The following is a 17417-nucleotide window of genomic DNA, read 5'->3' as shown; positions in this document are numbered from 1 at the left end:
CATGTTCTGGGAGCAGAAGTGCTACTAGCATTAGACAGTCCAATCCCACCTGCCTTCTGTGGGTAGATGGAGAGAACACTGGGCTTGCCCTTTCACCTCTGCTAGAAGTAGGCCACAGCTCAAATGCACATGTTGATTCTCAAAGTCAAAGCACAGAGAAATGCCATTTGTCTCCATCAGGTGTAAGGAATGTGCTCACTGACAACTGTTTTATGTCTTTCCAAGGCTCTGCTCTAAAGTGAACTGTTTCTGGGGGCGCCTCGGTGGCTCAGTCGGTTAAGCGTCCAGCTCTTGATTTTGGCTCAGGTCACGCACGATCTCAGGGTCCTGGGATCGAGCCCCACATCAGGCTCCATGCTCAGCACAGAGTCTGCTTAAGATATCCCTCTGCCCTTCCTCCCCCTCCTTGCACAGGCACATGCTCTCTCTCTCAAAAACAAAAATAAAAAGATAAAATAAAATGAACTGTGTTTAAAAGGCTTTCTTTCTCTCCCCCTCTAGCCATTTCTGAACTACAGTGATGCAGCATGGGCTTCTGCATGGTCCCCAACCTGGTCTTCCCTCCTCCAGCCTGATCTCCTTGAAGCTACTCACATGCTGCAGGCAAGGCAGCATGTGTTAAATGCAAGTCCAATCTGGCCATGCCCTTGCTTCAAGCCCTCCATGGCTCCCCACTGCTCTTAGGGGGAATCGGGGCCTAAATTCCCCACTCACAGTGTCTGGGCCCCAGGCGATCTCACCCCTCCCTTCCACTCCAGCTGCTTCTCACAATACCCTCCCCCTCGTCCTCTACTCTCCAGCCAGTTTTTCCAACAAACATGTTTTTCCCTACTTCGGGGCTCTTGCACAAGCTGTTGTCTTTGTCTGGCATGCTCACCTCCCACCTCTTCACCCAGCTTATTCATCCTTCAGGGCTTTGCTCCAGAAAACCCTCCCTGGTCCCCCAGACTGGGTCAGGGCCCCTTTATCTGCTCCTTTGCCTTTCCCTTCATAATGCTCAGCTTACTTTTAGTTTCTTGTTCGCTGCTAGTGATCAGATCTGGGCTGTGAGCTCCACCAGAGCAGAAAGGGTGTCTGTCTCGCCCATCACCTAACAAGAATGCCCACCCATCATTCGATGGCAGGCTCTGAGAACACACCATCTTGCAGAGGGCTGGCACATGCTGCCCTCAGGCTCAGAGTGTGAGCCCCTCACTCACCTTGCTGTTCTGGGGGCTTTTGGGCATCGGCATAAACACTTCTTTTTTGAAAGTCCTTTTAGGTCTGTTTGTTCTATACTCAGAAACAACTTGCCTTTATTTTAAACCTCAGAGTCCATAGTTGAAAATAAAGGCTTACTTTATCTATGGCAGGGTTTGCTTGTCTGAAAGAATGCCTTAGGTTCTAGAAATTTCCTTCATACATCAAAAGTCTGGGTAAATTTACCAAGAATGTCTAAATGTTTTCTTACGATTCAGAACTGTCAGAATGCCTTATTTTTGTTCCTTGAGAGATCATGATTTTCCATACTGCCTATGGTTACTTTTAGAATCAGCTCTAAACCTTTTAAAATCCATTACATTCTTAATTTTATGTAGCTATTTCCTGGAGGGAATTATAGGTAGTGAAAACCAAACACCCTCTAAGTCAATAAAGCTGTTTAGAAATAAATGGTGGAACCATTCTTTACAGCTCTTGCCTGCTTTTATTATCACTGCAATCTGAATTGGGTATGAACAAGGAGTTACCATCAGATCAATTTAAGCTGCAAATAATTGACCTATTTCCCACCGCTATTCTTACGCTTTGAAGTAACTGGGAAGAAACTTTTTCAGACAGTCTTATTTTTAAAATGAAGTAAGTTTTTCCCTCAGTGTTTTTTAAATTATGTTTCACGAGAAACAGTGCGCCAAAGTGCGGCCAACTGGCCCTAAAATTTGCATGCAAAGGAGCTGGATGACACACGTACACGGTTATTAACACCGGCTAGTGCTATGTGAGGGCACCTCTATGGGGAGTGAGGCACACACAAGTGAAAAGTCCTGAACAGTCCCAGGAAACCAGTTAGCATAAAACCTTTCATAGATAAACTTAAGAGAATCGTTACAAAAATAAACCCCATTCTTGCCATTAGAGGCAAGTATCTGCTGGAGCAGCATCCAAGGTCTCTAGCAACAGAGGCAGCAAAGCAGCAGGAAATATCAGGAACTGACCTGAAGTCTCTCCCAGAGAATAACTCCTTCTCCTTGAGGGAAAGACCTACAGTGAGGACTTTGCCAAGGGAAAAAGAAATGGTTTCAGACATTTTTTCCTATATTGTACTTTCCAGGAATTATGTAACTATTCCTCCTTCGATAAACAAATCCAGCCCTGGGACAGGTTGGGTTTCCCGGAGGAAGCAGTACTGAAACCTGGATGTGGGGAGGGTCTGTCCATGGTGATCAGATGGGCAGGTAGGGCTCCAGCTGCCCTCAGGACGATGGGCCCACTAAGCCTCAGCATGGGATCTTGCTTCCTTCTTTTTAACGAAACCGTGGCACCCCCCATGGTAAACCCTCACACAGTCCTGAGAACAGAAAGCATGTTGGCATTACCTCCTGTTCTCTCCCTCTTGCTGGGGTATGTCAAGAATTGTTTTGTATGAGTGTGAGAAATGCAGCCCGAGGGGCGCCTGGGTGGCTCAGTCGTTAAGCATCTGCCTTCGGCTCAGGTCATGATCCCGGGGTCCTGGGATCGAGCCCCGCATCGGGCTCCCTGCTCGGCGGGAAGCCTGCTTCTCCCTCTCCCTCTCCCCCTGCTTGTGATCCTGCTCTCACTATCTCTCTCTCTGTCAAATAGATAAATAAAAAAATCTTTAAAAAAAAAAAAAAAAAGAAGAAATGCAGCCCGACTGGCTGAGGGGGGACGGAAATCGCCATCAGGCTGCAAGCACAGAGCAGGGCAGCTAAGCGGGGCTCTTAGAGGTAAGAAGCAGGAGCGCTGAGCCACACCGAGGCCGAAACAGAGTCTCTCCACTACCTAATTCCAGGAAGAGGCTGCTGAGATGAGGCCATCAAGGACAAGGAGGGCCACGGCTCTAGAAACTCGGGGCTGGCCCAGGCTATGTGTCCACTGCAAGTGCAGACCACGAGAGCCAACGGGTGATGGACGAGGGCCCTCTGGCCAGTGGCCTGAGGAGATGACTCAGACACGTGGTCTGATTACAAGGGACAGGGTTCAGAAAGGGGAGACAGTATTGGTCCGTTTTGCCCTCAGAAGCCCAACGCATCACTGCCCTGAGGTCCAAGAACAGAGAATGTCACAAGAAAGAGTCAACACAATTCATCCCACTTCATATAGTGTCTGATGGAGGCCACCCACAAGTTATAAATGGCAGAGAACACACAGGTACCACCTGCAAGGGAGGACTAGGAAAATAATGACGCGCACAGTGGGGGTGGGGCATCAGGAGACAGCAGTGCCAAGAGCCTAGGGCTTATGGCCAGACCATGGGGGCCAAGTCTGGCTCTGCCACTCTCTAGTTATGTGACCCTAGGCAACCTCTCAGTGCCTGCTTATTCACTGGGCCATTGTGAGTATTCATTGAGATAATGCATTACAATGCCTAGCAAAGTGCCAGGCATAGAGAAAGCAGACAATAAACGGCAGCTCTCATGTTCATTCTTAGGAACAGAGAAGAGGTCATCCCTAACAATCTGGGAGCACCTCTGCTAGTTGAACCACTGGGCCTGCAGTAGGCAACCCTCACCCTAATACTATCTAATTTCATCCCTCAGTTGATCAGCCTCGGGGAGAGTGGGAATGGGTTTGTGAGCTGTGCGTATCAACATGCCCTCCCACTGTAATCTGAGGTAGTGATCTGCATGTCAAGTAGAAAGACACTGTAGAAGCCATAGAGAAGAACAAGGAAAGAATAAGAAAGCATAAAAATGAAAGCATAGAATGATGTTCGATTCAATAATATGGCACAAGGCTAAAAGTATGTGCAATAATAATATGGCACAAGGCTAAAAGTGTGTGGAAGAGTACTCCCCTACTAAAAGGCAAGATCTCTCATACTGGGTCCAACTAATTGCAGTTTTCAAGGATCACACTTAAAGCAATCTAAAATATTCAAACCCAAAATATAGTCAAAGGTTTATAAAATGAATGTAAATGAGAAATAAAACAGATTTCACAGAAGTAATATCAGACAAAGAAGTAAACGCAATTAACAAACAGAATCAAGATCATTTTGTATGGGACACTTCACCATAAATTTACAGTTGTTATAAACTTCTTTTTTTTTTTAAGATTTTATTTATTTATTTGACAGAGAGAGAGAGACAGCGAGAGAGGGAACACAAGCTGGGGGAGTGGGAGAGGGAGAAGCAGGACCCTGCCAATCAGGGAGCCCGATGAGGAGCTCGATCCCAGGACCCTGGGATCATGACCTGAGCCGAAGGCAGATGCTTAACGACTGAACCACCCAGGCACCCCATACAATTGTTATAAACTTCTATAGACTAAATAATGTAAGGCAGAAGCTATCAGAAATGCAAGGGGAGTCCAACATATATTTCTGTCCTTGATAGACTAAGTTATCACAAATTAATCATTTAAATATTCTAATGCAATTGTAAGAGTAATTTCAGAGATCTCACCTTCTTTTCCAGCACCCATGAAACATTTACAAAAAATGATCTTATTTTAAACCACAAAACAAATGTTAAACTTTTTTTTAAACCTAGAAAGCATATATGCCACATATCCTAAACCCATGTAAAAAAATTAGAGAGAAGACTGTTTTTAAAAACCAAAGCTGTTCGTAGCACTGTGATGCGTGAGAGCCAAAAAGTGAAACAATTCAAATGTCCATCAAATAAATAAATAAAATGTGGGGTTTCCACACAATGGAATGTCATCTGACAATGCAAAGGAATGGAGCGATTATGCTCCAACATGGATGAACCTTGGACACATGATAGTAAAGGGGAAAGAGTCAGTCATAAAAGACCACATACTGTGCAATTAAATTTCTATGAAATGTCCAGAATAAGCAAATCTATGGAGACAGAAACTAGACTGGCGGTTCCCGAGGGCTGGGGGCGAGAGCAGAAGAGAGCTGGCCAGAAGGAAAAGGGAGTGACCGCTAACGGGTGCGGAGTTTGTCTTTGGGATGATGAAAATGTTGCAAAATTGTGTTGATGGCTGCACAACTCTGTGAATAGACTGAAAACCACCGAACTGGACACTCTAAATGGATGGGACGTAAATTCTATCTTCATAAAGCCATTTGAAAACAAGAAGAAAATTCAAGCCCTTAAAAATTAAAAAAACCACTACCTTAACTATTATGTGGATAAAAGAAAAACTGAAACTATAATCACAGAACATTTAAAGAATATCACTGAGAGGTCGCCTGGGTGGCTCAGTCGTTAAGCGACCACCTTCGGCTCAGGTCATGATCCTAGGGTCCTGGGATAGAGCCCCGCATCGGGCTCTCTGCGCAGCGGGAAGCCTGCTTCTCCCTCTCCCACTCCCCCTGCTTGTGTTCCCTCTCTCGCTGTGTGTCTCTCTCTGTCAAATAAATAAATAAAATCTTAAAAAAAGAAAAAGAATATCACTGAGAACACTGTATCACAAAACATGCAGCAGCCATCAGAGCAAAATGTATGGCCTTAACTGTTTTCCAAATTAAAGTGGAGAGGGTAGTATTTATACAAATGAGCCAATAATACAACCAAAGTAGTTAACAGAAATAACAAAACAATTGTAAGGAAAACGGGAGAGATGAACTATAAAAGACAAAAGCAGAAAGTCCATATTTTATCAAATATAGGACATCATTCTAAAACACACTGTTATCTTATGTATAACTACGAAAAATCGCTTCCAATTAATGTCACAATGCTTTGTTTGCCATCAACTGAAAGATGCATCCTAACTTCAGAGGTGCTAAAATGTGGAGACAAAAAGCAGATCTTAGGATGACAGAATATAGCAAACCAGAAAGCAGAAGGACAACGTGACTGATAAATACAAAGTCTAATTCTCTGGGAAGACCAACAGACATATCTCTGACAAAGCAAATGAAAAAAAGAAAGAGAAAACAAAAATGCAAACTATCAGGAATGCAAAGCAAATACAAACATCCATACATAGGAGGCTAAAATTTATAGGAGAATGTTATATAAAACTATGGTCAAAGAAAACTAAATGAGGAAAAGAACTCCATGCAAATAATTCTGCAAACTTGGGTCAAGTGGACAATTTTCTCTGAAAATTAAATTTCCCAAAATGACTTTAAAAGAATTTGAAAACAGGGGCGGCCTGGGTGGCGCAGTCAGGTAAGCGTCCGACTCTTGATTTTGGCTCAGGTCATGATCTCAGGTTCATGGGACTGAGCCCCACGTTGGGTTCCACGCTGGGCATGGAACCTCCTTAAGATTCTCCCTCTTCCTCTGCCCTACCCCCCCACTCGTGTTCTCTCTCTCTCTCTCAAAAAAAAAAGGAATGAGTTGAATCTCAGATCTGTACCTCTGAAACAAATAATGCAATATATGTTAAGAAAGAAAAAAAGAAGAAGAATGTAGCAGGAGGGGAAGAATGAAGGGGGGGAAATCGGAGGGGGAGAAGAACCATGAGAGACGATGGACTCTGAAAAACAAACTGAGGGTTCTAGAGGGGAGGGGGTTGGGGGGATGGGTTAGCCTGGTGATGGGTATTGAGGAGGGCACGTTCTGCATGGAGCACTGGGTGTTATGCACAAACAATGAATCATGGAACACTATATCTAAAACTAATGATGTAATGTATGGGGATTAACATAACAATAAAAAAATTAAAAAAAAAAAAAGGAATGAGAAAACAATGTTCATGGAAGATATTTGTAAGTTGTCAAAAATGTACCTCCAAGAAATTAACACTAGATCTCTGAAAATATTAGGGAGCCACTTCTATAAAATCTTAATTTTCCTTATTATTAGTGTTATTTTTAGGTCATAAAAGGCAGAAATATTTTTCATAAAATTAGCATTACCATGAAACCCAAACTACAAGAAGTATTTTTCACCTATCAAACTGGCAAAGAAAAAAAAATGAGAGAGAGAAAGGAAAAGAAAAAAACCCACAGACAAAAATACACAGTATTTGTTCACATGGGAAAAATAGATCATTTTAACCCCTTGCAACGAAAATGTAAGTTGCTACAGCCTCTATGGAGAGCATTTTGAAAACATACATAAAAAAGCAAAAATCTGCATATGTTTTGCCCCAATAATCACACTTCTAAGAATTTATTGTAAGGTAATAATCATAACTATATGCAAGAGGTTTTTGCAATAAGGATGCTCACTGCAACATTTTAATAACAAAAATGTAGAATCAACCTAAATGTCAATGTTAGCAAATTCAAGTTTGGCAAATCCCATGCAATGGGATTGAGACATAGTATAGAAATGCAGGTAATAACAATAAATGTTCACTATAAACATGGATTTTTATAAGCACCCAAACAAATGAAAGGATATGATGCAAAACACTGATTATATCTACGTGAGGAGACAAATGATACTGATTTTCTTCCCCTAATCCCTTACAATGAACATACATTATTTTCTAATCAGAAAAATCAATAATCATTACAATTTTGTTGGTACAAATCTTATAAAATACGTTAATAATGCCCAGAGATCCAGAACAGAGAAGTTTGGCCCTGAGTTCCCCTAGTTAAAGAGGATGTGGATGAACCTTGTGACCCTTCTAAGCTGTAGGCTGGGGAGGCTTGTGATTCACAGGTTACTTATATAAGAAGCACAATATCCCTTGTTTCAAGGCGCTCAGCAAGGTTCCCATCCTTGGGAAGTATCGAAGGCCTGCTCCAATCTGAGGAACTAACCAATTACCTCTTTATCCATGGCCCATGCTGCTTCTGGAAATTTCTCAACTAGAAACTGTAAAAACATCTCATTTGGCACTGAGCAGGTTTCTTAATAAATAATAAGCCAATTCAGACTCCTACCTAGATAGGGAATACTGGGAACCATCTTCAGGCTTCGGATATATTCCCGGGTCCGCTTGTAATTATCTTCTTTAGACATCAGGTAGTCCAATTTCTCAAAGGTGGTCTTGTCTTTTCGATTCAAAAGCTGAAGTGACAAGAAAACATAGAGTATGAGAGAGAAGAGAAATAAACCAGAAGAAACTTAAAAAAAAGAAAAAAAAGGCTAATAACTGTGCACAAAGACTGAGGGAAACGTCCTAAATGACACATCGCAATGTACCACGTCCTGGGTACAACTGAAGATTTTAAGAGGCTGTTACATGCAGAGATGAAGTTTCACGGCCTCGATTTTGTCATTTTTCACAGAATCTCACACTTGGAAGATATCCTCCAAAGCTACCTAGTCCACAATTCGAAATGATGCCACGACACCCTGCACACCTACCTCCATGGGTGCACGGACCCTGCAACAGCAGGGGGCTCACAGAGTGAGGCCCATTCCAGATGCAAGGGCCCCCAGAGTTTCTGCACCACTACATCAGGTCTCTCCCTGGGTCCATGGCTTCTTGCTCTTTCCTCAACATCTTCTCCACTGCTGAAGGCCCCAGGAAATTTGACACGGTCCACTTGTGTGTGTTGTGCCCACAGCCAGGCTGCCTCTCCCATCTAGGCTATCCCAGATTCCCTGCAGTTGATGGCTGTGTCATATTTATACTGGGTACAGTATTTTAATCCAAAGAAGCCAAGCTTCTTTTCCAAATGCAGTCATCCTCGGGGTGATTTAGTTAAGCAAGGACAGGATGAGCACGCACCCACAGCCACAGGTACATAAAGATCCTTTATGACTGAGATCTCCAGTATGAAAAGCTTGGTCACCAGGGAAGGGATGGTCATTGTGCATAAGGAGCCTTCTTGGAAGGAAGAAATAGAAATCTGAACTCCTGGTTTTCCAGACTCATGTTGTGGTTGTCCTGCAAGTCCCAAGCTAAGACCCAGTGGCGAGAAGGCTCCTTAAATAAAATGGCTTTGAGGAAAGGAGTCTAGGCTGGGAGACCTGGTTTCACAAGAGGATTTGGGGGAGGGTCACTCAGAGAGGGCTGGCCTTGGCACAGCATGTGGCTGATGTTGGGAGCTCCCCCAAGTTTAGCTTTCAGAACCCAGTGCCTCCAGGATTTGAGATCAATGGCTGAGCCCAGCAGGACATACGGGGCATCTCTGGTCAAGCTTGGTTTTGGGCCCCTGATGGTCGGTGCAAGGATGTGGGCCTGCGGCCCTGCCACATCCATCAGACTCAGTAGGCCAGTGTTCAATTGCCCCGTCATGCAGCACGGAGAAGTGGAACGGTCACTGTCCAGCACCAGGGGAAGCAGACCTTTTGTACTCAAGTAACCCCTTTGGGTTTAGTACAAATACAGTGCAGTTCCTAGGACCTGGGTCTGCAAATCCCAAACTCAGGCCACGTCTGGTGCATCAGAGAGCCCAAACTGCTCTGGGCAGGCCCTGCCCACTTCCTTGATCCTTGGCCTCCAGAGTCAAGAGGATGCAGCCGTACGACAGCCCAGCTAAGCAGTGACAGCTTAAGGACTTCAGGGAAGAAGGCAAAAGAATTAGCTGAAAAAAAAAGTCCCAGTGCTGAGGAAGTTGGAGAATAAATAGCAAGCTTTTTTTACCCCACTGAGAAATTCAGGACATATGAAAGTAGAGATGCTACACAGATGCTAGGGACAACGGCTTCTTAACTGGCTTGTGAATCTGAAGCTGCTACTCAGTATCACATGAACAAATGCACAGGAAATAACACGATCTCCCATTTGCTTTTTGTACACCATAATGTACACCTCATCTGATCTTTACAAAGCCCAGTGACAAAGACAGAGCCAGAACAGCAGGTTCGACATCACAGAGATGAAGTGACCTGTCTGAGAATCCTTGGGGAATGTGACTCAATAGAGGAGAGGGACGTATATTATAGCAACGCGGTAAGCAAATAGAGAATAAGAATCCAGACAAATAAATAAATTATGGGCAAGGGAAGCGTCAAGGAAAGCTCTACATAGAAAGGAGCATTTGAAATGAACATTCAAGGGTGAGAAATTCATTACAGAACAACATACACCCAGATCAGAACCAGATATTCTAGCTGTGAACTGCCCCATTGTAAAGCTGAGCAGACTCCTGACTCTGTTGGCCGGGAGGCCATTTCTTTACTAAATGCAACCTAGAACCCCACTGAATTCTTTGGCAATCACCCATGTTCATGCAGGAAACAAATTCCTGTTATCCTCACACACTACAGCTGAGCCATGCTGCCATCCAATGCTTCCACCACTGGTCTCTGGACCCAGCGGGGGGACTGCCCATGTCCCCCACCATGTCCAGCCTCCCTGCCTAGCCTGTCAAGTGCCTCTATGCATGGTACCCCAGAGGTGATCAGCCTGTCATCTGTGTCCTGGATATGCACAGATGGATATGACCAGGCCAATATGAGGTTGTTCCTGAAAATCACCCTGTACATTGACTTCAAACCAATAATCGGGGTTCTTTAGCAGAGTGAGACAACCAAAGGCAGCCACATTTGTGTGCTTCCTAAATTTAAAACCAGGCTCCTCCAGGTCATACCTCCCTCTGTTAACCTTGCCTCTACACACATACTTCCTACCAACCCCCTCACCACCCCTCACCACCCCCGCCAACCACACACATTCACATACACACCCAGAAGGGCTGGATCTGGTTAACTTCACTCATCTGTTCCATTCTGTGCCCACAAATGAAATTCAGGATGGCATCAGATTTCTGAGGAGTAATGCATAGGATGCCAGAAGACTCAGAACATTTATTTCCCATACATGTATTTGAAAACTACTTGAGAACTTCCTCTAACAAAATAAAGGAATAAACCAAGTACAGGAAGATATGGGATATAGGAAACAGTGGATCCAATCCAGAAGTAGTAAATGGAGGCTCTGGGATGACAGATGAACAACAGGCCTTCAGAATGACTGGTTCACATAGTATCAGCCCTGGAAGAGATGTCTCCAGAGAAAGAGAAGTCTCAGTAGAAAACCTGATAGGATAGCACGTTTGTCTGGGGAGGAAATGGATCTATTTATTATACACAATAAAAAATTAAATTAAAATAATTTTAAGATTTTATAAATTATGTAAAAGTCTCATAACGTACTATAAAACACATGTTTATTATATATAATAAAATAATCTAAAAATTATATATTTATTATACATATATACATATATATGTGTGTGTGTGTGTGTGTGTATATATATATATATATATATATATAGTTGAGCCTTGAACAATGCAGGGGTTAGGGAGCTGACCACCTACACAGTCAAAAATCCACATATAACTTTTGACTTCCCCAAAACTTAACTACTAACATCCTATTGTTGACCAGAATACAGACAATATAAACAGTCAATTAACACATATTTTGTATGTTATATGTATCATATACTATATTCTTACAATAAAGCTAGAGAAAAGAAAATGTTATTAAGAAAATCATAAGGAAGAGAAAATACATAAATAGCATTGTACTGTATTTATCGAAAAAATTCTGTGTGTAAGTGGACACACGCAGTTCAAATCCATGTTGTTCAAGAGTCAACTGTATTATATAAAAATCTGGTAAAATATTCATAATAATATTTTATATATATATGTATGTGTGTATGTATCTACCAGATATACCATCTATCTACCAGATAGTATACATATATCAAATAGCATTATATATTTCACTATTATAAATTAGATATACTATAGTACAATAATATATATACTATACTATAATATTATACTATAATTATATACCACTATAATACTATTTTATGTAACATTATGTATTTTATCTGGTAGATAGATGGTAGTTACAGTAAGAATTTTTTTAAGGGAATTAGAAATTCCAGGGAAACAAAAAGGTATTCCGGGAAGGACATGTTATTCATAGTTTACTACTTGACTATACAGAGAACTATATTTACACATTTCTTTTTTTTTTTTTTTTTTTTTTTAAAGATTTTATTTATTTGACAGAGAGAGAGATAGCGAGAGCAGGAACACAAGCAGGGGGAGTGTGAGAGGGAGAAGCAGGCTTCCCGCCGAGCAGGGAGCCCGATGTGGGACTCGATCCCGGGACTCCGGGATCATGACCTGAGCCGAAGGCAGACGCTTAACGACTGAGCCACCCAGGCGCCCCTATTTACACATTTCTACTAACTAAAACACTGAATACTCCTTTAACAAAAGTGATTTAACTATAGTAACATGAGTGTTTTGTTTTGTTATTTTAAGTAGGCTCCATGTCCAGTGTGGAGCCCAACACAGGGCCTGAACTCACGACCCTGAGATGGATCTGAGCTGCGATCAAGAGTCAGATGCTTAACCGACGGAGCCACCCAGGTGCCCCAGTAACATGAGGGTTTTTGAAGAAAGAGAAAAGGTAGTTCAGGAAAACTAAACCAACATCCATCATACAAAGAAGTCACCAACTATTATCTAAAGTGAATGGCTCAAGAAATTGTAGCAAAAGCACATGGGTGGACATGTGACAGAAACTACCAGAAGAAACCACTAAAGAACTGGAAGTGGTTGCTTCTGGGGAACGGGTATGGAGGATGGATCAATGAGTCTTAGTTGTTTCACTAAGCCTTTCTGTACTTAGTGATTTTTAAAATTAATGTGCATGTATTATGTTGAAAAAATTCTTTTAAGACAATTTTTTAAATATAGGGTTCATTTATTCAAAAAATAACAGCATTTATTCATGCATGTTTTAAACTTTTATTACAACTAGAGCCATAAACTCACACAAACTGAAGGTCCTTGAGATTTCAGACCTTAATGGAAGCCTCAGGAAGGAGCCATCAAAACTACACATAAGAAAATAAATTACTTGCCTGCACGAGTCAAACAGATACTGAAAGCATTTATGCTCAGGAAAAGAGGTAAGAAAATAAGATCAAGGGGCGCCTGGGTGGTTCAGTCGGTCGGGTGTCTGCTTTTGGCACAGGTCACGATCCCAGGGTCTTTGGATCGAGCCCTGCAGTGGGCTCCCTGCTCAGCAGAGAGCCTGCTTCTCCCTCTCCCTCTGCTGCTCCCCTTGCTTGTGCGCTCTCTCTCTCTCACTCTCTTTCTCAAATTAATAAAATCTTAAAAAAAAAGAGAACAAGATAAGATCAAGGAAGAGTTCACTTAATACAACAGGAAACTTCACTTCTGGCAAAGCTGAAGCCGTGAGACTCCCTGAGATTTTCTCCACAATATTTATAATGACTGGGGTTAATTGTGCAATTACATGTGTCTCCCTCAGCAAACACAGGGAATTCCATGAAGGCAGCAACCATGCTGGTTGTGTTCCCGCCACTATTTCCTCAATCTGGTATGGTTCCTGACACAGAGAGTACATTGCCTAAGTATTTGTTGAATAAAAGAGTGGAAAAACTAACAATGATAACTTAAAAATCCAAATCCTTGGAAAATTTTGAAAACTCCCATAACTCTTGCATAAAAGAAAAAAAATAAAAGCCAGGATTATGGACGATTTACAAACCACAATGAGAAACCATATGTTAAGCTATGGGATGAGGCCAAAACTGTACTGAGAGGAAAATGCATGGTTTTAAACTCTTTTCAAATTAAACAAATAAGATTATAAATGAACTAAACATTCAACTCAAGAAGCTAGAAAAATGGGTGGGGGGTAAGTAAGGGAAATCGATTAGTAGATAAAATTAGAAATTGATATGTTCCAAAACAAAACTAAATGTCAAACCTATAGAAACGATAACTAGACCCGAGAACTACTTTTTATATCAACAAACCAGGTAAACCCTCTCTACAAACAGGGCAAAAAGCAAAAATATAGAACATTAGGATTGAGAAAGGGTCTGTGACCACTGATGCAAAATACACTAAAATTACAAAGTAAAAATCAAGCCACAGGATACTGATATTACATAATTTTCATGATACCAAGTGTCAGCTGCATGGGATAAATGGGACTCATAAACCACGGGGTCAAAAGCCAGGAAGATCACAAATCTTGGTCAAATAGGTTGCTTTTGGAAATTTCCCTTATCACACACACTCTGAGAACCTACATGTGGCACTTGTATTGGACTAATAATGAAAACTTCCCTCATCTGGTAAATAGCTCAAATCTGGAAGCTGTCTCCATGGAGGGAAAAAGAAAAAGTCCCTCCAGATCCTCTTTATGAGGACATTGGTATCTTGTTCCCTCGCCTTGAGAGAATAACTTTTCTTGATACGTGGAAATGCTTTCCAACAGAATAACATTTCTTGATACGTGGAAATGCTTTTCAACAAAGAGCCTGTTGCTCCAAATATGTTAAAACTGGCTCAAAATTCTATTTCAATTCCAGTGTCTACTGCTGGTATGGAAAGAATTTTTAGTGCTGTGGACAATCTATGGACCAATGGATTGAGCAGACTGAGTGTGGAATGAGTGAGGAGTAAAGGGCACTTAGAAGAAGTCATTTTTACCTCTTTTGATACAAACTATCAGTTTCTGAAAAATAAATAAGCTACAAAGTCGTGTATCTAACGTAAACTACTTGCAATGGAGCCTGTCGTAAGTAAGATAAGGGAACCTTGTGACTTGGAAACTTCCTAGGTGTCTGGGATAGCTGTCTGTCCCTATTTGTCTTTGACTAGGGCCTTCTGAAACTCTGTAGAGATAGAAGTTAACTTGTGGAAAATGTAGTCATGTCCACAGAAAGGCAAATTATGTTTCAAGAAATGCCACTGATTATCACCCTGGGAATACGAGTTTCGTAGCCATTTAAAAAATTATTTTGGCATTCCGGAGTGCCTGGGTGGCTCAGTCGGTTAAGCATCTGCCTTCGGCTCAGGTCATGATCTCAGGGTCCTGGGATCGAGTCCCGTACTGGGCTCCCTGCTCGGCAGGGAGTCTGCTTCTCCCTCTCCCTCTGCCTGCCACTCCCCCTGCTTGTGCGCTCTCTCTCTCCCTCAAATAAATAAATAAAATCTTTAAAAAAATTATTTTGGGGCGCCTGGGTGGCTCAGTTGGTTAAGCGACTGCCTTCGGCTCAGGTCATGATCCTGGAGTCCCGGGATCGAGTCCCACATCGGGCTCCCGGCTCGGCGGGAAGCCTGCTTCTCCCTTTCCCACTCCCCCTGCTTGTGTTCCCTCTCTCGCTGTCTCTCTCTCTGTCAAATAAATAAATAAAATCTTTAAAAAAAAAAAAAAAAAAAAAAAATTATTTTGGCATTCCTTATGTAACTATGAAAGTATAGTACTCTGGATTATCTTCTGATAATATCTTACTGGTTGTAATATTTTACTGGTTCTCTCACTAATTAAGGGCTTAAATAAAATCTTTGATAAGTTTTCATTTTATATCTATATGAGTCATGAGTTCACCTTTTAAAAACATTATCCTTTAACAGTTTACATGCACACACACATATATACATACATTTGCATGCATACATACATAATGTATAATCTTATAGGACAATTTTTACCATGTGTTTCCAATAATTTTGCTAAATTTTAAAAATTCTGCTCATAGTAACCCAGGGAGACATTCTCACAAAGCTACCAAAGTAGAGCCAGAAGGTTGAGACGTGTCCCCAAATGGAAGCTTGCCAAGGGCCCATCCTGTCTCCAGAGTTGGTCTGAGCAGGTGAGCAGTCAGGCATCAAATGTGTGTCCCCATTTGTCCAACCTGGTTGAAAAATGAAAAAGGCTAGCTAAGACAGGAAGGGTAAGAAACAATATGAGAGGGCTCTGCAGAGAACAGACTCCATTATGGGGAGAAGGACCTTCAGGAAGAGGTAGTTAGAGAAACAAGTCTCTAAGGATTTCAACCAGTAAAGACAGGGCTGGAGAGGCCCTCAAGGCCAAAAAAGAAAAAGCACGAATAGTGGCCTGGAGGTAGGAACACACAGGGATGCTCAAGGGAGCAGCAGTTTGGCAGAAATGTTGCTTTGGACAAGACTGGAAAGGTAGTGCACTCCTATGTCTACTGTGCGGCATTATTCACAATAGCCAAGATACGAAAGCAACCTAAAAGCCCATCAACAGACAAATGGATAAGGACAATGAGGTATTTGTATACAATGGACTATTATACAGCCATAAAAAAGGATGGGGTTGTGCCATCGGCGACATCATGGGTGGACCTACAGGGTGTTATGCCAAGTGAAATAAGTCAGACTGAGACAGACAAGTGCCATATGATTTGACTCAGAAACCAAATGAAGAAACATTTAAGAAACAAAAAGCAGAATCCTGTAAATCCAGAGAACAAATTAATGGTTGCCAGAGGCAAAGGGGTTTGGGGGGATGGGCAAAATGGGTGAAGCGGGCGGGAGATACAAGAGTCCAGTTGGGGAATGAGTAAGTCACGGGAGTAAAAGGCCCAGCGGGAGGAATATAGTCAGTGATACTGTGACAGCGTGTGTGGTGACGGATGGCGGCTACACCTGTGAGCACAGCAGAATGTATAAACTCGTGAGTCACCGTGTTGTACACCCGAAACTAACGCGACATTGTGTGTCCACTACACTCAAATAAAAAAATTAATAATAATTTTAAAAAGACTGGAAAGGTTGTAGGGAGATGGAAACTTGCCACTTGGCAAAGTATGTTTTTAGCGTTGCCATTTGGAAACCACAGACATATGATGACCATTTTGGCTACTCGTTCTACTCTTCTGATACATCCACTCGACTTGCAAACAGGGCACCAATCACAACAGCTAAGCATGAACAGCAAATACTAATCAAAGGGGTAAAGAATGAGTCGATTGTGGCCATGTGTGGACAGGGAATCCCTCTGGCTAGCCCTTGCATCTCCCGCGCACACGGCTTGGGCCACTGAGGGGCTATGTCCCTGGTGGCGGCAGACGCTCCACTGGCACAGCGGAAAGGTTATGGTTTGTTTTTTGAGGTCAGGAAGTAGGTGTGAAGTAGGTATGAAACCTTTCGGTATTTGCTGCCATTGCCAAAATGTCTCTACTGTGTCCCCTATGCTCTGCAGTATGTTCACTACCTGTGAGCATTCACTAAGCACCACACTCTCAAATCTAAGTTTCCCCCAAAAACACCCATCAAGACATACCAATCCTCTTATCCCAGCTCTGCATCTCCCCTGACTCTCAGGGATTGCTGGAGTCCGGGGTTAGAAATCCAAATGATGGTTAAAAATTGGCTGACATTATATGCATTATTATAAAACTGGGATGGTGAGTGAATGTTCAAATGGCAGGTTAAAAAGAACAGCATCAAAAGGATTGTATCAGAACTTCCCACTTTGGAAGAGTGGTGGGCGAAGAGCCCCCAACCAAGCAAGGAGTATGAAAAACCAAGTGAAGACACTGGAGCTCTTCAGGGCGATCACTTCAGCAATGGTGTGAGGAAGGGCCCGGGAGACCAGGAGCA

The 17417-nt window shown here is 42.4% G+C and overlaps 1 protein-coding gene across 9 annotated transcripts in view; it reads right to left on the bottom strand.

Annotated features, from left to right (window-relative positions):
* Positions 1–17417, bottom strand: part of RALGPS1 (Ral GEF with PH domain and SH3 binding motif 1) — a 275705-nt gene that overhangs the window by 144050 nt on the left and 114238 nt on the right. For all 9 annotated transcript variants that reach the window (XM_032418858.1, XM_032418855.1, XM_032418857.1 and 6 more), the window contains one exon: positions 7982–8108. In XM_032418858.1, the coding sequence (XP_032274749.1) occupies positions 7982–8108 (127 nt within the window). The remainder of the gene's footprint in view (positions 1–7981; positions 8109–17417) is intronic.

This window comes from Phoca vitulina, unplaced genomic scaffold, assembly GCF_004348235.1.
Source record: "Phoca vitulina isolate PV1807 unplaced genomic scaffold, GSC_HSeal_1.0 scaffold21, whole genome shotgun sequence".
Taxonomy (NCBI): Eukaryota; Metazoa; Chordata; class Mammalia; order Carnivora; family Phocidae; genus Phoca; species Phoca vitulina.
Note: the sequence above shows the minus strand (reverse complement) of the source record. Positions and strands in the feature narration are given on the sequence as shown.